Here is a 25,316-nt window from a genome sequence, read left to right on the forward strand (position 1 = left end):
TACAAGGACCCAGTATCCAGGTGTTGTACTTTACAATCGCTCAGTCAGCTATAACTGCCGCTATTATTCTCTCCACGCTGAGTGCCACCTCTGTCTCACTTAGACTTTTGCTTTTGGTGCTCATGATGGAGCAACTCAGTTTCAACCCAGCTTTTTCACCACGGTATTGATGACACCCATGCTTTTTCCACAGCATGTCGTACGAAGACTGTAAGTGAAAGTGCCTCCACAACCTCAAATATGTGCTTTTTCAAGAAAGGTATTCTCTTTTTGTTGCAGTTTGATTGAAAACAAAAAGCTGTAAATATGTGTGAATACATCTGCATCTTCTATTCCAAGAATTTCCCTCTTTAGTATGTAGCAGAGGTGTGGATTCGAGTCCCGTGACTTGGACTTAAGCCAGACTCAAGTCACAGATTTGATTACTTTTGCCTTGGAAAAAATCTAAAATTACTTGCCACTCAACTTTCTTAAAGTTAGGTTAGAAATTGAAACATATTGCAGATACATATTGTATCACCAACGTTTTGCCAATACACAGCACTAAACACCAATAACGTGTGATTGCACTTGGACTTCAGTTTTTTAAATAGAAAATACTTATACCTTTCCCCAAGCCGAAAGATTAAAAAGTATTTTACTTTAAAAGTGTGCCAAGAATCTGTTCATTTCCTGAATCAACTAAACTTAAAGCTATTTATTCCCATCAAGATGACACTTAATTCTCCAAGTCCAATCAAGTTGCAGGAGAGAACCATGACGAATAACTGAACACCAGTTGGAAAAAATTATACCAAAGATTTTTTCATTTGTTCTGTTGTTAAAATGTTAAAATGTTAAAATTACATTCTGTGAAGAGTGCATTATGACTTGTTTAGGACTCGAAACTCAAAGTTTAGGACTTGAGTGGGAACTTGCCTGTCTTGACTTGAGACTTGAGTGCAAAGACTTGAGACATCCTTTTGACTTGTAAACCAATGACATGGTCCCCCCTCTGGTATTTATTATGAAGCTATTAGGAGGTCAGAGGGGTATCAGCTCACCATTATCCTTTTTTACTAAAAAAGATGACCATTTCATGGAGATTTATGAAAGTGAAATGTATTTAATGTAACAGAGGCTTATAGTTCTTGATAACTGCATTTTCAGCATGAAAAGGGTTCTACAGGTCAGGATCTCCTTGACAATTAAATCCTTACATTACAATGCCTTTCTCAGTGTACTACACTTGCGTTCTCACAGACTTGTGTAGCGTCAACAATGGCAGCCCACGAGTCCCAATCGATGCTTAGCCAACAATGTTCCAAATTCCTGGATGTGTTCTTGGTTGTTATCAGAGATGCTTTGGGAGCTACCTTGTGTGAACTTGGAGTAGACAACTATTCCAGCATTCCCCGCTATAGCTCGTTCATGGATTCCTCATATTAATCATGCAGTGTGTTCACTCAGCTGTTTGTAAGCCGGGACATTAAAATGATTTGCTATTGCAAGAGAGAGGAAGAAGAAAGACAAGCAGATGATGTTGACATTATATATTGTTTCAGCATCGACATGGCAGTGAATGGATGTGCAACAATTACACTGCAAAGCAATGTGAGGCTCAATCACATTACACTACAGCTCTTCTAATGCTTGAAGTGCCCTTTGTCAAATGTGTTAGAAATGCTACTTTAGTATATGTATCTACAGAACACAAGAGTTGTAGAGGATAATGGATAATGACAGGTTTACTGACATGCTGGCTGCACATTTGTCTTTGAGGAAAACTGTAACTTATTTCTGTCAAGAAATCACATGACATCTTTTATGCTTCTTACTTTCTTTTGTCTTTTTTGAAACCTGAATCATGGGGCACGTACTGTATAACGGCACGTTATCCCCATCTCTCTCCCTGACTTTCTTGCCTTTGTCGCTACTGTCTATTAACTGAAGGACAAAAAATGTTGAAAAGGAATAAAAAGCTCACATGGTTGGCAGTAAAAGGCCACCACTGGGTGGGTGGGAGGTTGGTAGTGGCATAACGGTCCACTGGGTATACTGTGTTTGAAATATATGTTGTTTTGTTTACAAACTGCTACTCCCTTGTGTGAGGTGTTCTGGGTAGTGTAAAACAAATCAGGAAGGGAAGAACACAAGACCAGCTAAAGGAATGCAGGTACAAAGATATCCATTACAACACTTCATCATAAAAGAGCTCCTGGAATGGGCTGCTCATCATAGGTTGATGATACATAACAGCGGAAGAGTATCCAAGGGGGGATTTTGCTTTAAACTCTCCTCTGTGGGGAAATGACTGCACACGACTCACTTGGGGAAGGAGGGAAAAAAAGACATATATTTGCCAAAGAGATTGTAATACAATCTCCACGGTTATGGAGTCATTCTCAGCTTGAGTGCGTGCTGTGTAATTTTATCTGCAGTATTTCCTGAGGTGGCACATTTTGATGGCTAAAGCTGGGGGACCTGTACGGGAGAGTGGTGCAGTGAACAAGGCCGGGGGAATCTGAAGGGAAAGGCACTGATTGTCCTGCGAGCTCCTCGTGCTCGCGCATTCCGTCTTTAACCAAACACTTGCTCTTCCTCTGATGTTCCACAGCTCACTGCAGTTGATAATCCCCTGAGACACTGCGAGCACCAAACTATTGCATTCTGCATGCCTCGACTAATGCAAATAAGTCAATATCATCGGAGCATAGTTTTTTATGATGAAAAACACCAGCTCTGGCTTGTGTGTGGGGCGGCCGGTGATTTATTACAGGAACTAGCACTGAAAAGCAACTAAATAACCTGCGCCTGTCAGACTTCCTATAAAGCGGTAACCCTCGAGGTCCTTATTTTTTATGTGGTAGCTATCTCTGGTGATAAGAAGTCATCGCTGTGTTTATTTCTAACAGTCTGCTGTGGCTGAAGTCAGAAGCATACATTTTATCACTTCCTTTGTGCCACAGGATTTCTTTCCCACAACATACCTGGTGTACAATATTTACACGAGCAAATGCAGAGGCTATCATTAAAGTAGTCCTATAGATCCAAGAGAGTTCAGGGTTTCAATGTCGCCTCCAAATGTCTCCAAGGCAAAAACAATTTTGCATTTCGGCAATGAGGTGGCGGTGACGCTGCATTGTAATCAGCACAGAGCACCGGGAAAGGCAGTGCCAAAAATGTAGAAGAGGAAGAAATGCCTCCTCTCCCCAAGGAGAGGAAGAGGGAATGAGGGAGAGAGAGAGGTGACGTGATCCAGGACCAGATTATCATAGTTTATAAAAATGCAGTGGAGTGATGATGTAGCCATTTCATACACTAGACTAGTGGTGGTGGTCACTGTACAGTTGATCAATTGCTTTGTATTGTAAATATTGATCAAATATGTCACTCGGTCAGGGGTCATCAGTTCACTCAATGATAGAAAAGGGGTGCCTTAAGGAAAAAGGTTGGGAACCACTGCAGTAGACGTCCGTAATGGAGGAGCTAGCGACTGAACCCGCGTCAGACCGTTCATATGATTCAGCTGTCAGTGTCAAGAGCTAAAGCAAGGTGTGGAGAAGGCTATGCAAGGCTATTCTCTGCTGTGTAGTCCAAACACTTAACCAATAAAATGAGAATTGTAGAATAACACTGGGCATAGAAAGTTTCACATCTACACTCTAAATACTCTCTATCTGCTAGAGTTAGAGCTTTAACCAAATCACACATCCTGCTGTACTAATTGCCCACAGTGTCACTGTACACCAGCAGTAATAGCAGTTAGTTTCCATATGAACTCTCTCCAGGGGTCCGTCTGAACCTGACGTCTCTTACTTGGATTCAGTGGGACACTGAAAAACCTTCCTCTGAAACACCTCAATGTTCTTTTGTCACAAGAAATCTTATGATGGACTAATACATGTGATAATACACGGACAAAAACGAAGCCAATCCTCCTTCCCACCACAATTTGCCACTTGTGTACGACACATATAGTCGTAGTAGTAGTATATCCAAATCGCAGAAGATACCATGTCTTGATAAAGGTAAAAAGTGTGACAAATTTTCTCATTTAATTATTAGTTAAGTTAATTATTAAGTGTTGAAGGCAGGGTACACATGCACATGTGTGCATGTGACCAGGATAATACCACCTCCGGCTCATTTTGAGCCAAGAGTTATGGCACAGAAAGACAGTAGTTACCAGACTTGGCTGTATGCTGCCAATGTTTTGTGCCATTGAAACAATACTGTCTGATTTGTATTTTTCCCTCAGATGGTAGCATGCTTTTCTCCCACATATGACCTTTTCAGGTGCTGTGAGTGAAATCTGCATTTTGTCCCCTCCCTCCTCCCCACGTCACCACACTGACATTCTGCTGCCCTTGAGGACCGCCTCTTTGCGGAGTTCTCTCTGCTGATTGGATAAAGTGGGAACAGGATAGCAGAAAGTGTATTCTCTGTTTACAACAGTAAGGAGAATCTGGGAGAGCCCTGTTACTTAATAAACACTTTACAACTTCACACTTATTTTTATTTTTGACCATTTCTCAAACTTTCCAAAACCAGCAATCCGTCATTCACACCCACTTCACAGCGTGATTGGCTGGGTGTGTGGAGGTGAGAACGGAGCCTGGGTTTCTCTTTCTAGATCTTTTTTTCCACTCTTTAAAGCAATATCACGCCTCCCCCTCTCAATAGCCTTTTTCCACAAATAGCTCCCAGTAAATTACTGGGATAACCTTTCAGGTACAGCTAGTGATTTTCACTATTCATACATGCAGCTTCATTCAGGAACATTTCAGTCTCGCGCCTTTTCACACATGTCATGGCAAAGCTGGAATAGATGGGGCAAGGGACAGTCCAGCAGATGGTGGTTCTTCTGCCTCATTATGCCTCACTCGCATAGAAATTGCAGAGATGAGAACATGACAAAGTGGAAAACAGCTGGCTGGCTAGCATTTGTTACTTTCTTTCACATTAACTATGATGAAAAATATGCATTACTGATTTAAATGAATGGCAACTAACGTAAAATAGATAGAAGCATATTATGCATTATGCCATCGCCCCGGCTTGTCCCCTACTAAGTAGCTCCACAGCCAGGCATTCTCTCTGAAATGTTACTAGGTCTTAGGCGGGAAATCGGAGGAATAGATTTCCCTGAATATTGATATTTATTTGCAGTCACACCAGAGTTATTACAGTTTGGTTTCATTTTTAATTTGTTTTAAAATTTAGTTTTCAATTCAGATTATTTGCAGTTAGTTCCCAGAGTGGGTTTGCTTGTTTCAGTTTAGTTTTTATTGTTTAAAAATGTTCAGTGTTAGTGTAGTTATTATTATATGTGGGTATTTGACTGGGGCAAGATTTAACAAGCTGAGAAGGTTGGTATGCACCAGTGCCTCCTAATGTTTGTTGTGTTGACGAATTTGACCAAATTGACAAAGACTAAAACTAAAGACATTTCTTATATATCTGTGTTTTACTTTAGCTAGTTGTAAGTACACAGTATCATTTCACCAAGTCTGCATTGCATTCTGCAGAACTTACATACGGCACTTGTATGGTTTGAATTCAAGACAAGTTGAATTATGTGCTTTTATTTTGGCGACATTGCTCCCAGCACTTCTAGCAGCAGGCTTGTTGTTCATTGGCACTGCAGCTGCCAATAAGTGGCACAGTGCAGAGAACAACAATGTCTCTCTCAACAGCTCTGGTATCAGCATCAACACACCATCTGAACTGGCTGTGCGGCTTGGCAAGCTCATTCCCCCATCAGATAGCGACTGCTGTTGTTCCGTGCCATCACCCCCATGATATCCAATGCCAGCCTGCCATGAACTGCTTATAAACTGAATCAGTGCTGTGTTACATTGGGGGCACTGAGGAAAAACACCAGGGGTTAATTTAAAGTGAAAGCGACCATTTGCGACCTTCTTCCGTGCCCAACATTTTCCAGCTGCATTTAAGTTCTGATGAGCCAGTGGGGGGATCAAGTCAATATCCTTGAGGTAAAAACCCAACAGAGCATATTTAAACCTTCACTATGAATAGCTTGGAGTTCATGTGCTGCTGTGGTAGTACTAAGATTTGACAATAAGACTCTTAGGAAAATACCTCCCATGCACATGAAGTGATTCTTTTATGTTGAGTAGAGTGTTTGAGAGAATTAAATACTAGTATAATAATAATAATAGTAAGTGTCGGCCACAAAAGAAAAAATCAAACCTCATTAGCACACTAACTAATGACTGTTTTCATTATTGATAGATTCCTCCATCATTTTTTAATTCACTGAACTAATCATTTAACAGGGCCCAAGGTGACATTCTCACATGTCTCGTTTTTCAGTCCAAAGCACAACAAGCAGTCAATTTACACTGATATAAAACAGTAAAAGGCAGCAAATTCTCACATTTGAGATGCTGGGACCAGAGAATGTTTGGTATTTTGGCTTGATAAATAAATTACACCATAGGGTTTTCAAAGTCTGAAACTATGGGCCTCCTCTCAGACGGAGCTTGGAGGTGCCCCCTCACTCCCCCTTAATTTACTTGCCAAGTTTCCCTCAATTCCTGAATGCCTATGGGATCGTTATTTTGTTATCTGATCCCAAAGCCACTCAACAATTGAGCTCAGATAACCTAATATTGCTGTTTGAAATAACTTGAGACTACACCAAATAATAAAAGGTCTGTCCTGAGGCATTTATCAGATTCTGACTCTGGGAGAAACAGTAAAACTACTGTATCAAACACATTTAAGCTATTCTATGTGATGTCCTTTTTATAAGTAATGTCATTTTCTTTCACTTCCAATTACTGAGCCTTCCCTGAAACTCCCCGGAGAGGCCCACGTCCTACTTTAAAAACACAATTTACACAAATCAAAATTGATCAGTTGATCAGCTAACAATAAATCAACTAATAGTTTCTATGCAAGGCTATTCTCTGCTGTGTAGTCCAAACACTTAACCAATAAAATGAGAATTGTAGAATAACACTGGGCATAGAAAGTTTCACATCTACACTCTAAATACTCTCTATCTGCTAGAGTTAGAGCGTTAACCAAATCACACATCCTGCTGTACTAATTGCCCACAGTGTCACTGTACACCAGCAGTAATAGCAGTTAGTTTCCATATGAACTCTCTCCAGGGGTCCGTCTGAACCTGACGTCTCTTACTTGGATTCAGTGGGACACTGAAAAACCTTCCTCTGAAACACCTCAATGTTCTTTTGTCACAAGAAATCTTATGATGGACTAATACATGTGATAATACACGGACAAAAACGAAGCCAATCCTCCTTCCCACCACAATTTGCCACTTGTGTACGACACATATAGTCGTAGTAGTAGTATATCCAAATCGCAGAAGATACCATGTCTTGATAGAGGTAAAATGTGTGACAAACAGCATTATAATGAAGTACAGTAGTGCTGCACTGATGCACTGGTCTACAAATGTTGAATTACATTACATCAGCACTGAGCCTTGCACAATGAAATGACACCCTGCGCTGCTTTGATTGACAGGTGATCTCTGAAAAAAACGGAAAAACAACGATGGAGAAATAAATCAGCAACATAAGTAAGTGACAGGTGACCACTTGACCAACACAACCAGCGGTGGACACAAAGTAAAAGAGAGTGGGAGCAGCAGATCTACCTCTTAGCGCTGGTGGAGAGCTTGGCGGCGGTCTTGCTGGAGATTTTGGCCTCCTTCTTCTTGGGCTGGGTCTGGTCCCGCTGCTCGGGGCCCGGCTGCTCTGGTGGAGCCGCCTCCCTCTGCTCGGCATCCGAGCTACCCCCACTGGTGTTGGGGCTGTCGTCCGGCCTCGGCTGCACCTCACTGGACATGCTGACACTGCGCGCACGCACGCACGCACGCACACGCACACACACACACACACACACACACACAGAGTATTATGCATACATACTGAACACACAAAGACACCATACATCTTGACTGCCTGGTCCTTGATCAGTGGGTCTAATCAACCCCTGATACCAGAGCTGCTGCTTTTGAATTGTAATTGTGGAATACATTTGTTATCATACCCTGGTCCTGTACAGTGTACCAAAAGAGAATGATGTGATTTTAACTGTGGCTACAACTAATGATTATCTCCATTATAGGATCATTTGTTAATTTAAAACTGTTAATTCACTTCTTTTTATTTTGTGGCTTTTTATGCCTTTATTTGATAGGACAGGTGAAGATAGATAGGAAAGGAGGGACAGAGAGAGAGAGGGGCTGACGTGCAGCAAAGGGACACAGGTTGGAATCAAACCCAGGCCGCTGCGGTGAGGATTCACCCATGCGGGCCGGGTGAGCCACCCTGTGCTTTTGTATAAAACAACAGTTCCTTTAAAATTGAGCATATCAACCTGCTGATAAAGACTCTGTGATGTGGCTGAAATGCTAATAAGCTTTTATGAGTTTGAAGTGTTTGACCAAGGACAAGAATGAGCAAGAAATGTTTATGAATCTTTATTTAAAACACAGAAAGGTAGAAAATTCTCACACTTGTGAAGCTGAAACCAGGGAATAATGGGTATTTCTGCCTAATAAAGGACTTAATAAAACAAAGAGCATCCCGGACCAGTGCCTGAGTGGTTGACACACCAGCCATGATCCACAATGTCTCTGCTTCCACTCCGGTTGGGGACACTGTTATCATTTCCCATCTCTCTCCATACATTTCCTGTCATCTCTCTACTGCCTGCTCTCTAATAAATGCCCCCCCCCAAAGTAAATTTTTTTTTTTCAATTGTCAGAATTAATGTTGAGGGATTTTCTGTCCATCAACTTCTCATTTCCATAATTTCAACAATATTCCAGCTGGCTTTCATGTAGTTTTCAGTTTTAATATTTATACTTTTTATCAGCATTATTTATTTTATTCTATCTTATTTTATCATAACATTTTTACTGTTTTATTACAAATCTATATTATATTTATTTTGTGTAGTATTCCATAACTTTATTTTGTATTACTTTTATTGCTATCTCTTAACGACTCATCTTTTATTGGTCTTATTCAATCAACGTTTTCTTTTGCTGTTCTAGCACGCATCGGTCTCAATCTGTTTTATCAATCGCTTGATTTACTAACCGAACATTCATTTTAACGTCAGTCTAACACTCAGGGTTTCTGGCAAATTCAGGCACATAGTGCAGTTGTCTAGTTAGAATATTACCAACTATATTTCATCAGACTTGCATGCCTGTAATATCACACCCCTACCTACTAATAATTTCATCAGTCTTTAGACAGAGATAGATACAAAGCGCAGTCATTCAATTTAAAGCTGTAACTAATGATTATTTTCATTATGAATTAAACTGCTTTATTATTTTATTGATCTACTGCTTCAATCTTTGGACATCAGTAAACAGTGAAAAGTAGAAAACTCTTACATTTTATGAAGCTGGAACCACAAACGTGTTAAAGGCACAGAGGTACACTGATACTGTGTTTATGGGAATGCCCAGGGCTGCAGTCATTCTGGAAGAGGGTTGTTGAATGTATAATAACCCATGTAATTAGTAAAGAAGTTGACTCTGCAGGCCGGGAGGGTAACTGCGCTGTTCTGGAAGAACACAGACATACATTGTAGAGGAATGTGAACAAAGGAACTCACAGTTTGTGTTGTTAAAGGGAAAGTCTATGGAGCCCTATCAGTGAATTCTTGGAAAGAAACACTGTCCAATCAACTGGAAATGATGGGCGATGCTGTTTATTTTTTACACAGTTTTTTCCCTTTAGGGAGGGTGATTGTATTAATGTACAAGTTCAATCATTTAAAGCTTAACTAAAGGTATTAACATGTGGCTGTTTCATTGACTGACTAACTTTTGTGGTCCTTTGATTGGATGATTCACTCAGCCTCTACACGTTCATTAACCTGATAAAGGTCAGCGTCTGTAGTCTGCAGCATTTATTTCACTTTTATTCAAAAGTAGCACTCATTTTAACAAAAGACCAACTTTACCCTGATTACAGCCCAATTCTGAACCGGCCCCCACACCCTCCCACTGTGTGGCAGAGTGTAACTGTGTGGACTCTTACTCACGGCTGTGGAGGGTCTCTTGAAAATACATTCATACATTATACCGCCAGGTTTTGGAACGCCCTCGCCATTGTCTGATGGAAACATTTGTCTGCATCCAAATCAACACATTTTTGTAAACAGCACTATTTACATTTGATAACAATAAACCAGTAGCCTTGTGTTTCTTTTTCAGGTTCTTAGAGGCTTGTTTTAGGTGCACTCTGCCATCATGGTCCACTTCCTTAATGATAAACATGTTACTCCAAATATTTCAGAAAGGACGTTGTAATTAAATCAATATTTAGCCAATAGATAAACTTATATAGAGCATAAAGATGTAGGCGTATGGGCATTGACATGGCACACTCATTACATTCATGGCGCTTGTGAAAGGAAAAATAATTTATTGAAAATATAAAAACTCCAACACACTTCTTGTTTGCAATTCTTAATCTGATTATGTTTTAGTTTAGTTCCCCCCAGTCCCTGAAATTGCTCAACACAGGCAATCAAGTCAAATCAAATAATAAAATATGATAATAATAACTCAAAAAAATGAATAGGTGAACAGAAGCAAGTTTGTTCCAAAACACAACCTCTAATTCCGTCAAATGTGCACGAAGATAGTCTTATCAAATGGGTGTTTGAGGTAAGCCATCTTATTATTTATGCAATGGCACTCACATTTGCAGGCATGTGGGCGTTTCCTCTGATCCAGGCACAAAAAGAGGTGTTGCACATGAAAGCACAGTGATTTGTAAACCTGCATCAGTGCAGACTTATTGTTGAAGAGCTTTAAAACCTACTTTCCCTTCAGGCGAACTGCTTCGGAATGACACTAAAGGGGGATTTATAGTTGTACGGAGGTTCTATAGCATAGCCTACGCAAGTGACCTACGCCACTGGAGAAGGGCTAAAGAGCCGCTGGTTGACTACCCCTGGACTACAGCGTAGGCAACCCTCCACGCAAACATGCAGACAGAGTGAGAGTGGGTAGCGGGAGGGTGTAGGGGCTGGATTGGAATTGGGCCTACAGGTCTATTCTTATTGAAAACCTGTCAATTAGTCAATCAACACAACAGCAAGTGGAAACAACACAAGACATTTGAAAATGTCACTGTGCGTTTCACAGCAGCCATTTTGAGATGAAAGAGTAGGGTAAACACAAGTGTTACCAAAGATACTAAATAGGGCTCTGTTCCATTCACGTCAAACAGAGTCATAGTACTGCTGCTATTGTGTGTGTTGGCTCTCTAGAAAAGGCTCTGCTCCACTAAATGGAATGGAACCTTAATTAGTATCATAACCTACTATTTCATGTTAAAATGGCTACTGTGAAAAAGGTCAATTTGCAGACATTTTACAGGCCAACTGATTCATCAATGAACCAAGAAAAGAATGTGTTGAATAAATAAAGAGCTAGATCAAATGAGCCAAGCTTAATTGCAGACCTACTGGGGTCATTCCTCCTCTAGAAGGGTTACTGTGACCCTACAGAGACACACTCGGAGCCACAGAGGGTGAAAAGTTAAATACAGACCTCAGATCTCTCACCACTCATCCTCAGAATCAGCCAAGTCCAACGCCTGCTGGTCACAAGCCTCGACTCTCAATAATAAAAGACACCTGCAAGGTCATGTTCGCTAAATCCAATTCCTCCATCACTGTGTGTGTGTGTGTGTGTGTGTGTGTGTGTGTGTGTGTGAGGAGAGAGAGAGAGAGAGAGCAATGTGTGATCCTCAAGGTGAACGCCTCTATTTACATTCCCTGGTCCAGTATGAAAAATGTATGATACAGATGAATGAGCGTGAGGGCATTTCCACTGCACGCTGCAGAGCTGAAAGGAATATCAGATTGGACAGAAGTAAGGACAGATTGTTCAATAAACATGACAGCGGCTTTGACAGGCTGACTCGGCTTCTGACATTTGACAAACAGCCACTGCACACAGCCTATCTGATGCAATTAACTGCATTTGGTGGTGAGCTGATATGGGAGATAATTGGAAGATTATATGGGTTAGAATGCTACAGGGGCATCATTTCAAAGATTTCAAACACACTCATGCTCTGAAGAATGGAATCCTCTCGGGGGTACGATGTTATTATCATGTGGGAAATGATGTGTGTTTCCAGTTGTCAGGTGAGGGCAAACAAGTAAAAGTTGCAGACAGAGCAGTAAATCTAGTGCTCTTTCCAAATGAGACTGGGCAGACGTTTTTTTTTGGTTTTTTTTGGTTTTTGCCCTTCAGGTGTGAAACTGTCAAAACACCTCAACCATAACTATCAGCTCGGGTTAAGCTTTCCAGGCTGTATGTTACCGAGCAGGCCCATGCAGAAAATCACCCCCCTCCACAGAGAACCACAGTCCCTTACCAACAAGTCAGACTCACTTCAAACATTTGGCAGCTAGCTAAACGCAGCCTCGCTTTTCGGCTAACACGTCGTAAAATTGGATTTTACCTTACCTTTTTCTGAATTTAAGTACGGTGTGGTAAACTAAACAGCTCTTTAAAAATACAAGTTTAACTTTTAACTACATTTGGTTCGCACTGTCCATTAAAACTCACGTATTCCAGTGGAAAAGGCTGAGGGGCTGACGTTAAGTTAGCCTAACCTGGCGAGCTTTTACAGAAGTTTAAATTTACTGAAGTGCTGTTTGGTGCAGTGGGTGTACACCGGATGAAACAGTGGCTGTTAACGATAATACAACGTCTTTAACAGCAGCCCCGTAAAGTGTATACACACTGTTAGAGAGAAGGAGGTTTAAAATGATTGATATTTTGCACGGAGTTCGGGGGAGACGTTCTCTCTTTCAGCAATACGCAGAAGAGAAGAGGCACGTATCGGGCTTATGTTAAGGAGCCCCCCCTCCTCCTCCTCCTCCTCCTCCTCCTCCCCGGCACTCACCGCCCCGGTCCCCGGGCTTTACTGGCTATCTCCGGGGAGTCAACACCAAGACAGCCTCGGTATGAGACATCTTGATGTAGATAGAGCCAAGATGAAGCTCGGCAGCACACTTATCCGACATGTTAGCCTATCCAGTACCGGAGCTCGCACTGACCGCTGCCAAATCTGCTCCAGCACAAAAGACAGAATGGATGCCCCCGCCCCCCCTCCCTTCTTCCCCAACCACCACCACCGCCCCCTCCCTCTACAAGATAACGTAATAAACCTTTATTCCATTTATAGAGTTGATTTTTTTAGGGAAGAATGCGGTCGACTCACCTTTATAAGCAGGCTGGGCGCACGGCGGCAGGAGAAATGTGTTATAATGTCCACTGTATAATCCGTAACACTGGTTGTCCGCTGCTTTCCGTCCGTTGCTTTGACTGACTGCTGCTGGAGAATGTGCCGAACCGCGACCGTCAACGCAGCTGTGACTACACGCTTCACTTCCGGTGTCAGATGGCAAAATAAAAGCCTGAATGAGCGTGCCCTCACTTTTGTTGGTTTTTCACAACATAAGTGAGGCGACGCATTGGAAATAAAGTCAGACTGCATTTAATAACTACAGAAAAAGAAAAACAGACCAATACTGTTACAATGCGCGAAGTTTATTGTTATTACACATATATATAATTCACGTAGTAACTTTTCCTATTATAACAACATTCTATTTGTGTTGTTATACCGTGACATTGTTTAATTTACTTAATGTAATATATCAAACAATTACATTTTAGTAGTATAATAAGTTATCACACAATACCATGGAACATTTAAAGTTATAATAAGATAAATAATATGTTGTTATAAAAAGAAACGTTTGTTGTTATAATGTTATAAGTAAGTATGTCGTAATAACGTGGAAACTGGTGTGGGAGTAACAGGCGGCCATAGTGACTGAATTACAGTGCTATGTTTTTATCTAAAAATTTATTTCTTCCCCCCTCTTGAAATCTTAAATAACATGCTGTTTATTAATATAATATATTACAAAACATTTGCCACCAAAACGTAAAATTATGGTTACCGGTATAGCTATTAGCTATTACAATTTACTATTTTGACATTATAGAAACACTGAGAAAAACATCCATTTACACTGCTCTCCGTCTCCCGCTGCTTTTCATCAGCCTGTAATTAACTATAACAATAATTTGCACTCCACAGTTGCAAACCTTGCTTTGCCTATTTGATGCTCACGAAATTACCAATACTATAATAACCATTATCATACACCCTTGTAGCCAACTGTTTTCATCAAACGTCTAATAAATCTTTTATGTTCAGGCAGAGTGCTCAGTTCCGATTCCTTCTTTTGTCTGCCGCAGCTTGACAAACCAGCCCGCCTCCGTGCGCGCTCCCACGCGAGTCCGCGCAAACTGTGTGCTCTGTGAAGCGTTATGGCAGGCTTTGATGGTAGTGTAGACTACAAAGGAAGTGCAAAAGAGAGGGATACAGTGAGGGCTGCCAATCCACCTGGATGGAAAAAGTGTGCAATAGAACAGAAGCAATGTCCTCCCTGCTGAACGGTGCAGGTACTCGGATGCACAGAGCCCCGTTACAGCGGTGGAGTTGTTAATGATGGCGGTGCTGTAGCGGCCTGACAGTGTAGGATGCAACCACATTACTCCGTTCATTTTAAACATTGGGTTAGTTAATGCAGCTGAAACCAACAGGAGCTTTAAAACACCTCAGATAGACCCCTGTACATTTTAAGTGACTTTATATAAATAACTAAATGAAGCCTCTATTTACCACACATTGTGTAATTCTTTGACTATATGTATCCAATTGCTCGTGTAAACTAATGAATTTACATTTCAGAAATACTATTGTGCATGGTTTGTGTCGACCACTCCTGCGGAACCTTTTAACTGCTCGATGTTTCTCTACGTCGGGTACAGTGACGGACGGTCGCTGCTCAACATGCGCCATTGAAAACAAACGTACCCGACACGGCGGGGGCCGCTGGACTTTACGCTGAGCAGTTAGAAACCCTGTCCTGTCTTTAGTGAACAAACGACACCGTTCTACAGCATGGAGACGATTCTAGAGCAGCAGCGTCGCTACCACGAGGAGAAAGAGAGGCTAATGGACGCGAAAACAAAGGAAATGTTGCACAAGAAGTCCACGGTAAGCCGTCCGCTCTGTGCTAGCATTAGCATGGTTGCTAACCCACACTGCAAACATGGGAAACGTTCGTTATTTTGTGTTTTTTCTAAAATGTGTCTCGTTTTGTTTTCCGGACAGCTGCGGGAACAGATCAACTCTGACCACCGAACAAGAGCGATGTTGGATGTAAGCGAGACTTTTGGGTTGTACACTGGTAGCACCGGTAGGCTAACGGTAGTATGGGCTAGAAGGTGCATAACGTTAGGGAACTTTTCTTTGAGCTACAGTTAACATGTTGGTTAATTGATATCATTTAATATTAAGTAAACATTTCTGCTGTTATTTACTGTATCCAACTCGAGATAAAAACTAGTATCTAACTTACACGTCTCCGTCAGTAACTGTCGAGGAGGGCGTCACAAAGAAATGGCGCTCTAAAATCAATATATTAAAAGTAGCTTTCATTAGAAATCGATAAATGTGCTTGCATTTCCTTTACTTCTGTATGTATACCTGTTGGTAGGGTCCGCTGGAACAATCGGCATACAAGTGATCAGGGCCTTCACTAAAGAGCGCTCCAAACAACTCATCATATTAGAAGATATTGATTTACTTGCATGATTCCTTTTAATTTTGACATTTTTGTGTTCTCGCCACATGGATGAATACAGTTACTGTAAGCTGCTTTGCATAAAAGCATCAGCTAAATATATGTAATGTTAAAATACCTTATGTGCTGCAGTTGGTAACCTTTTATAAATATATATATCCTGACAGTAGAACATGAGACAGATAATCTGTGAAACAATCAGGTTCCTCTGGCTCCTCCTAGTGCTCCTAATGGTAGAAGCTTGAAGATAGTTGATTGTTGAGTCTTGTTTCCAGGGTCCCAAACTGTCAGTAATTGACACCCTGTGAGTGAGTCTCAACAATTACCCACTTTTCTCGCCTCTGATTGGTTGTTTTCGTTCAGACCCGGTTTAACAATGCCCCGACAATTCAGAGGTAAACAAAACCGCAATAAACTGTTAGATTTTGGAGGACAGTAGATGGAAAGTCATTTTGGTGAGAGATTTTCTCAGTGTAAACGAGAGTGCAGGTCTGAGTTCAGTAAGTTGGTTACGCTGCAGTGTTTAATGTTCAACGTGGAAACAAAAAGTAACTGTTTATGTTTTGACAGAGGTATATGGAAGTGAGCGCAAATCTCAGAGACTCCTATGAAGACAAAGATGGGTAAGCCTCTGCAAAGTGACTAACCTGCTCCAGTTTAAGTGTCTGTATCTACCTTAACTCCTATCCTGGAAGTTTTCACTGCTTTCCGAATGATTTCCTCTTAATTTCTTTGTATCAACTTGGAACATTACACATGATAACCTGAATTTAAGTTAAAGTAACCGTGTGTTTTTTGTGTTTATTGTGGATTACTGCATGCACTCAAGCGGTTTCCTTGAACCAGAAAATCTTTTTCTTAATGACAGGATGCGAAAGGATGAACTTGCTGCCATCTCAGGACCAAATGAGTTTGCAGAGTTCTACAACCGACTGAAACAGATAAAGGAGTTTCACAGGAAGCACCCAAATGAGGTAGTTAACTACTCATTTTTAAATGCTCAAATCAGACTATTTAAGCCTTTTGAAACGGAATAATAACAATTGTGCTATCATGTGTTTTGTGTAGATTTCCATTCCCATGTCTGTAGAGTTTGAGGAGCTGATGAAGGCCAGAGACAACCCCAGCGAGGAGGCTCAGAGTAAGTCTAAATTTCATCTTAATAGGCTCTGTCTCACAGCAGGAGGTTAACCTAGCCAGACTTATCCCTGTCATGGCTGTCTTCACCAAACCTCACACTGGTACCTCCTGATAACTGGGCTTAACAAAGGCTGTAAAAACCCACACTGACCGCGTCGAGCAGTGAAAGTATTGAGAACACAGCCGTCTACACTAAAGTAATTACAACCAGGATAACTTGGAAGAAATTCAGTGCAGTTAATTAGCTGCAATACATTTTCTGATAACTGGTTAAACACCCAACTTGCCTGCTATTTTAAATAAACTCTTTTAAATAGCCTGTGTGGAAGTCTAGGGTGACAGTATATTATACAATCAATTAAATCAAAATGAAAATTGCAAAATAATATGTGACAAAACTAAAAACTATAATTTTGTTAACATAATTATCCTAGGTCTCTTTTGCAAAATGATTTTCATTTCAATTTCATCAGAAATGAGTTCAAATCAGGACAAAATGTAATTTTTAAGTTAAGGTGGCACACTCACTACCTATCTTGGTCACAACTCGTAATAACCAAATTTAAGGTATCAATATCGAATATGTTTGTCATGTGGATATGTCAGCAAATATCTGCTGATATATCATAAACGGATATTATTTAGTTCTTAAACATCAGTGTTGATGTTTCGCTCAAAAATCATATTACTAAATTATTAATATAATGTTGACTTTAAACCCCATATCACTGTTCACTGGGAGCAGCAGAAACAAGTTGTGAACACAACATTAATGTATCATCTTTTAAGTGGACATGGTGATCTTGTTAGCAAACAGTTGATTATTTACACATCCAGCCGTTACAGAGCAACATGATCCTTCATTTGGAGTCTGTTTGTGTCCACCTGCTTAATCTAAGTTCAATATTCACTCTCTCAGGTATTTTTGGTCTCCACCAACTCCTAAAATCTATCTCTTTAGCTGCTAAATGTTCCACTATATCCACCAGCTAGTCTCTAAACTGTGTCAGCCTGCTGTTTGGTGCTGAGCAGAAAACAGCTGCCTGCTTGCTTGGCTAAAAATGACACAGAGTGGTGGGAGTGAACCAAAACAGTAAAGTTGTGGGCTGAACTGATAAACAATGAGCTGAAACTCACTATAAAGCTGAGAGGAGCTGCAGATTCAGATGATAATTCTCTTTAGATTCATCACTACGAACAATGGACGACTGAGTGAAATCTGTGTGTGTTCCACAGACCTGGTGGAGTTCACTGATGAGGAAGGATACGGCCGCTACCTCGACCTCCACGACTGCTACCTGAAGTACATCAACCTGAAGGGAGCTGAGGTGATCCTTTAAAGTCTGCATAACTCATGCTGCACCTCCAAACTGAAGTGTGTTTTTAACTATAGTCCATACTCTTCCCCTACAGAAACTGGAGTATATCTCTTACCTGTCTACATTCGACCAGCTGTTTGACATCCCCAAGGACAGGAAGAACGCTGAATACAAAAAGTAGATCCTTCAAGCCCATTCTTGTCTTCAGTAATGTATAAATAATACCTAGAAATGTGTCAACGTGCATGTACTCTGCTGTCGGACTGACACGCGATGCGGTGGCTGTCTGTGCAGGTATTTAGAGATGCTGCTGGAGTACCTGCAGGACTACACAGACCGGGTCAAACCTCTGCTGGACCAGAACGAGCTCTACGGCAAAGTGCTGTTAGACTTTGAGAAAAAATGGGAGATGGGGACATTTCCAGGCTGGCCTGTAAGTTCTTCTGACAGCTTCTTTATATGTGATGATGGCTGGTGTTATTGGTTGTACATCTCATCTGACCTGTTTATTTGGTGTTTTTCTTTGTTTTTGAATTGTAGAAAGAGACAAGTAGTGCTTTGACACATGCCGGAGCTCATCTGGACCTGTCTGCTTTCTCTTCCTGGGAGGTAAAATACTTGAAGATTTGGCATTCAATATTAATACTAAGGTTGCTCCTTCATACCTGTTCTGATGTGTTTTTTCTTATTCCTCTCCACAGGAGTTGGCTTCTTTGGGTCTGGACAGATTGAAGTCTGCCCTCATGGCGTTGGGACTGAAGTGTGGAGGGTAAGCATGTTTGCATGCAGAAAAAGTAACATTATAAAAATGAATTTGAAATGTCTGAAGAACCAAGTACCAAACCCTCGGGTTATGAGAAGTGGGGAAAGTGCTATTTAACAGTAGGAACCTTTCCAGGAACCTGGGAACCTTTTGGAGGTACTTACTTTACTCTCTTCTTAGTTTTCTTTGGCTGGAAGTCCAGTTTTAGTTCTCAGGCAGTAGTCCCTGTCCCCCAAGAAGTCTCTGCTCCTCAGGCAGTAAGTTCTGATCACACAGAGTTTACAGCACTCTCTAGAGCAATTCAGGGTTTTTTTTGTTCATTATGCTAATTTATTAAAAGTCAAATTTGCTTTAGGGTTTTACTGATTAAAAACACTGGACAGCATATGTTGATTCTGTTTCTGGTGTAGTTGCTAAGTATTCATATTGTTGCTGGCTAAAGAGCATGATGTTTTTTCTCAAGCTGTCCCTTGAGCTCACTTTGCCATTAGCTGTTCAGTCTGCTCCGAGCTCTTTTGGCCAGCTTCAGACTGTTGAGGGCTGAGATGTATCAGAATTTCTCTCTTTAAATCATTTTGTTTTGCTCTGACATGTCTTATTTCCAACCGCTGTGCACGTGGATAAACAAAATAAACACATTTGGTTACTATGACAACCAGCAACTGTGAGCTGTTGATGGCAGATTTACCAGCGTGTACAATGTTTGCCTATTTCCTCCGTTTTGATATGTTTGAAAACCTAATATAAAATGTAGTTAAGAGAGAGCATACCGGTAGTTTTTCGTCAAATAACATCAGAATCGGCCAGCAGCAGTCCAGCCTGTTTGTTAAATCCAATCCAGAAAATGTAGGCCACATCTTTAAAAGTGATTGATGTTTTGACTTTATTTAAGGTTATTATACCAAATGTAATGTAAAACTATGGTATTCTGAAAATTATAAAGTTGAATGTAATTACATTGAATAATTGTATGGCTCAGCTCTTAGTGCTGAGCTGAGCCGAGCCAAATGATCTGGATCACTGAAAAGAGCTAGAATTCCCATCACTCCTAAGTTTGGGGAATGCTGGTCTAGAGGCTAATGTTAAAACACATGTTATTAGACTGCCTCAGTATGTGTACAGTATTCATTCAGACTGCAAGCAAGGGCATGGGATGGTAGTAAATATTAATATTTATTGATACATACTAATATCAGAGCTGTACTACACACGTTTAGACCAAGTAGAGAACAAACTGACTGTGTGTCTGTATGTGGGACAGGACTCTGGAGGAGAGAGCGCAGAGACTTTTCAGCACTAAAGGCAAATCCCTGGAATCACTGGACCCTTCACTGTTTGCCAAGAATCCCAAAGCCAAAGGCCCTAAAAAGTAAGTGGGTGTAAAAAAAAAAAAATTCACGCTGACAGTGTCTTATGATAGTGTTCACCACATAATTCATAACAATTTCCATCCATCACTTCTGCAGAGACACCGAGCGTAACAAGGAAATTGCCTTCCTGGAGGCTCAAGTCTATGAATATGTGGAGGTCCTCGGGGTGAGTCAGTCTATCATCAGGTTAACTCTGCTGTTGAATTCATAAATTGAAGGGTCAGAGGCAACACTTTGAGAAAAGTGCAGCCTAGCTTACAGCGGTCAGATGTGACGGTTTTAATGACGGCTGTTGATCTTGTCTGCGGTTACAGGAGCAGAGGCAGCTGACTCACGAGAACGTCCAGAGGAAACAGGCCCGGACCGGAGAGGAGCGCGAGGAAGAGGAGGAGGAGCAGCTCAGTGAGAGCGAGAGCGAAGACGAAGACAACGAGATTATCTACAACCCCAAGAACCTGCCACTGGGCTGGGACGGCAAGGTGAGGAAACACTCCTGTAAGATTATCAGTAGTCCTGTGCAATGTAAGGCAACATTCACAACCACTCAGGGCTCCAGAGTGCGACCAAAAATTCGCAAGCGCATCATCTCTCTGTTCTCCTGTGACTGAACTCACACACTCATGGTAGGATCATATCGTGTTCTAAACCAATGAGAGACAGAGCTCGGGCGTGTGTTAAAAATAGCGCGCGACCTGAGCGCGAGAGTAGCTGACTAACTGAAACGGAAAAATAAAATAAACGCGACAAAACGAGGGAAAATGAAGAGAGGCAGAAATATTGAAAGTTTTTTCATTAAGAAAACCAAGACTACAACCAGCCCCAGAGGAGGAGACAACCGAGTCTGGGATAGAGCCCGGCTCCGAGACCCAAATTAGAAAGGCCAAAATATATTCCTTCAGACAGGACTGGCTGAAACAATTTCCCTGGCTGAGGTACAACAAAGGACGTAACGCAATGCACTGCGTGTACTGTCAGCAGTGCGGCCAGAATATGGCTGGAAATAGTGCATTCGTGAGCGGGTCAACAACGTTTCGTATCGAAACTTTAAAAAAACATAACATGTCTAAAAAGTAAAGTAGCACTTTTTATTTTGAAATGTTTTATTTTACATGAAATGTTTGTTTGAAATGTTCAATTTCAGCTCAGTGAAGCAATTTAAACACTTTATTTTTCTTTTTATATATAAAAAATATAAAGGCGACTCAATGAAAAATTTGGGTGCACCTACATTTTGTGCTGGTGCACAAAAAAAAAAAAAAATTAGGCGCACCAGTGCAACCAATGCAAAAAGTTAGTCTGGAGCCCTGCCACTCTTAAGAAGCATGAAGCCATCTGACTGCTGTTGGTGCGAGTGGAGGAAGTTAAGTCAACAAAATCCAATTGACCCTTCCTAAGTCCCACCCAGCTAGCTAGCTAATCTATATCAGTTGTTAACTAGTTAGCTAATGTTTAAAAAATGCTTGCTAACAAGCTAGCTAATTTAGTTTGCTAACTTAAGATGTGACTACACATGTAGCTTTTATTTTCTAACCATCTTCAAAATATTGGAGCGCAGAGGAAAAAGGGGGCGGGACTTAGCAACACTGAAACCACATTGAAGAACTGCTCTATTTTGTGGCAGATGGTTAGCAGTGCTCAGATGATGATGATGATGATGATGAAGACCACCAAGCAGTGTTCATTCAACAGTTAAATAATAGAAAATAGTGTCTTTAGTGATGATTTTGATATTAATACAAAACATACATGCATATTAATGAAATTGAATGGGACAATAAAACATTTTTTAATGAAGTGCAGAAAGTTTCTAAAAATGAGGCTATTAGTTGCATTGTGGGGAGTGTAGGATCCAGTTTTATTTGAAGACTAAATGTCATGATGTGTCTGAGTCTGCTGGTTTAATTTTGGCATTTCAATCTGTCTGATGGATACTTGGTCCAGTGGTTTGAGTTTATATATTTGAAACCCTGTTTTATCTTTCTGTACTGACATTTTCTGAGTTAGATTTGCCTTAAGTCTGACACTGGCACTTCCACTGTTCTGTTTGTATGTGCTGCACATTTTTTTTTATTTACTTGTCTGAACTGGGTTGTGCGTTTGCTGACTGCTGTTTATTCCCTCCAGCCAATTCCATACTGGCTCTATAAGCTGCACGGGCTGAACATCAACTACAACTGTGAGATCTGTGGAAACTACACTTACAGGGGACCCAAAGCCTTCCAGAGGCACTTTGCGGTATGCTGTTGTTTTATTTAAGGACTTACTATTACAGAGAGGTTGTTATTGCATTCAGTAAACATCCTCGGGTATTCTTACAGAGTTTCCACTGTCATCTTATCAAAGTAAAAAAAACCAAAAAAACATCGACACAGTACACTGCTTAAGGCGTTAAGTGTGCTTCTGCAGCTGAAGAGTATTTTGTCTGTGTTTTTGTAGGAATGGAGGCACGCTCACGGTATGCGCTGTCTTGGAATCCCCAACACCGCTCACTTCGCCAACGTCACACAGATCGAGGACGCCGTCTCTTGTAAGAGTCTTTGTTTTGAGCTTGTTGTGCACATCTGGATTTTGGAGAATTTTAGAAGCTGGTTTCAATAAAAGTGTTTTGTTTGTTTATTCCAGTGTGGGCAAAGCTGAAGTCCCAGAAGGCATTAGAGCGGTGGCAGCCAGACACGGAGGTGAGTCCACATGGATGGAATAATGCTTTTTAGTTATAATGAACTAGGGCTGTGTGTTGACTGGAATCTATCACAATACAGGGGTTACGGTTCAATATATTGTCATACTGTAAACAAGGTCATATATTGCAATCTTCTTTTATTTTAGCACCACACACACCACCGCATGCCTTTTGAAAGTTAACTTTTTTTATGCAAACAGAACAATGGATTATATATTTGTATTTATCGCATTCCCTGCAACATCCAACATCATAGCCTGTTTACAGTCTAGCGGTTGGTGCTTCAAACATGAGAATCAATACAATATTTTTCTTACACCCCTATAATGTACATGCCTCACTCCATTACTTGTGTGTTTTCCAGGAAGAGTATGAGGACTCGAGTGGAAACGTGGTCAACAAGAAGACCTATGAGGATTTGAAGAGACAAGGCCTTCTGTAGACTGAGCAGAATGTGAAGAGTCACCCAGAAGAAACGAGCGTCCTTTAAGATGAGCTATATTTTTTATCACCCGTGTTTCTTTTTATTTGTATGTAGTAATGTTGTTTTACAGGCTGGGTCCCGCCCTCCATTCCTCCCTTTGATAACTTTGTAATGTGGCAACCATTGATTATTATAATAAACGGAGTACTTCTGTCACTGTGCTGTTTGTGTTGATCTCCTGTTTGTTCTGCTCTGCTGGTGAGTCTCTTCTGCAAGGATTTCTATCAGTGCTGGGACTTAACAGCAGCTGTGTGTGTCTGTGCTTTGATTTATTGTTGCAGTTGACTCGTAAGCATATTTTAACTCTTGTTTATGTAGGCCAGTTTACTACTGTGATTTTATAGCGGCGTTAAACACTTGAGTAATAAAAATGTGGCTTTCCTTTAATGAGAGAACCTGTTGCTGTCAAAGAGCCTTGTTTGTTAAATGATGACTACATATAGAGCAAGAGACATAACATTTGACAAAGGTCACATATTTTGACAGGCAATAAAATCACAGTATTAATCTTAATTTTATTCTTTTTTTATTCTGCAGAAAACAGGAAAATCTCCCCATCTTTTTAATGGAATCCATTGCGAGAAGTTTATAGCACCATATTGTTTATGGTAGGATGTTATGAGAAGGTGCTGAATAATTGATTCAGATGAGATAAAATAAATGGAATTGTTCCTGAGGGGAACCTTGTCACAGACATCCAAGAACGTAAAGCCGGTGTGTGAAAATGGCAAAAGATTAAGACTTTAAATACATGGAAGCATTTTGTGCCATTTCCAGGTTACAAACAGTGCTGTCCGCTCATTAAGACTCGACAGTAATTGATTAATTTGAGCATATACCAAACATGAGAGTGTAATCTTTTCCACAGCAGCATGTGTGCTGCATGTTTATTAGGCCTTTAAAACCGCTCATAAATAGTTTATGTTGCATTTTAAACACGCGTAAGTCTCAGGACAAACAGCAGTGCAATCTGAGATGGACAAATAGGGGGGGCCGGGGACCGTTCTAACGCTAAAATTCCAATTCAAATAAAACTTAGATGTCCAAATAGGCTCTGTTAATTATGTTTTAATAGTGTTTAAGTGTAATGGCTGCAACTAAAATGATCATGAATAGCAATAATCTGCTAAAGCTATGTTCACACTGCAAGCCTCAGCGCTCAATTCTGATTTATTGCTCTGATCTGATATTTTTTTGTTTGACTATTCACATTATTTTTTTAAAAAGCGGCCCCGTATCAGGTGAACAGGTCATGGTTCTGAAGTGACCCACATGACGAAATTCAATCTTGAGTAACATAAAAGTCACATGAATTCTGATGACTGTTCACACTGAGGTCACTTTGCAAGAATCAGACCTGACCACATATGAAAGTGGCCCACATCAGAATCAAAAATATCAGATGGGATTTGGACTGTTCATGCCGTCATGAAGAAATCAGATTCAGGTCACTTTGGCCTGCAGTCTGAACACGGCCAAAAAAACAACAAAAAAACACAACTGCTGCCTCTGAGTCAAAGCTCTCTACACAAGGGGGTGTCTTGACATAAAATGATGCACATTAAGGAGAGGGGTGGTTGGGGAGTGGGGTGGATTGGAGTAGCAAGAGCATGGGCAGTTCATAGCATGTTTAAGTAAGAATACTTAATATTCAGCCATGTGCATGTATGCATAGGATGACTGTCTTAAAACAAGTGTGAAATCATCCTTTTGAAAAGATCAAGTGACTGACAAATGTTAAAGCACCCAGACAAACCATCTGGAATGAAGATTTCAGATACTGTTATTAGCACAAAATATGTCAAACACCTTCATATTTCATGAAATAGCAAACTCATCATCAAGCTGTTAATCACAATAC

General features: G+C 40.8%; 2 protein-coding genes across 2 annotated transcripts in view; one reads left to right on the plus strand and one right to left on the minus strand.

The window, feature by feature from the left end:
* Positions 1-13,423, minus strand: part of LOC127358087 (ubiquitin-conjugating enzyme E2 E2-like) — a 70,910-nt gene extending 57,487 nt beyond the window's left edge. Inside the window, exons 1-2 of the mRNA XM_051390991.1 lie at positions 13,257-13,423; positions 7,637-7,834 (exon numbers count right to left, since the gene is read on the minus strand). Of these exons, the coding sequence (XP_051246951.1) occupies positions 7,637-7,827 (191 nt within the window). The 5' untranslated portion in view covers positions 7,828-7,834; positions 13,257-13,423. The remainder of the gene's footprint in view (positions 1-7,636; positions 7,835-13,256) is intronic.
* Positions 13,424-14,878: 1,455 nt separating this feature from the next.
* On the plus strand, positions 14,879-23,616 carry sf3a3 (splicing factor 3a, subunit 3). Its single transcript, XM_051390410.1, has 17 exons — positions 14,879-15,110; positions 15,228-15,275; positions 16,270-16,322; positions 16,568-16,673; positions 16,768-16,840; positions 18,076-18,167; positions 18,253-18,335; positions 18,453-18,591; positions 18,699-18,767; positions 18,860-18,927; positions 20,183-20,290; positions 20,388-20,457; positions 20,606-20,770; positions 22,416-22,526; positions 22,728-22,818; positions 22,914-22,969; positions 23,336-23,616. Exons 1-17 carry the CDS (start codon positions 15,015-15,017, stop codon positions 23,411-23,413), a joined length of 1,506 nt encoding a protein of 501 aa, XP_051246370.1. The 5' UTR covers positions 14,879-15,014; the 3' UTR covers positions 23,414-23,616.
* Positions 23,617-25,316: the final 1,700 nt, after the last annotated feature.

The sequence above is a fragment of the Dicentrarchus labrax genome, unplaced genomic scaffold (assembly GCF_905237075.1).
Source record: "Dicentrarchus labrax unplaced genomic scaffold, dlabrax2021, whole genome shotgun sequence".
NCBI classification, from domain to species: Eukaryota; Metazoa; Chordata; class Actinopteri; family Moronidae; genus Dicentrarchus; species Dicentrarchus labrax.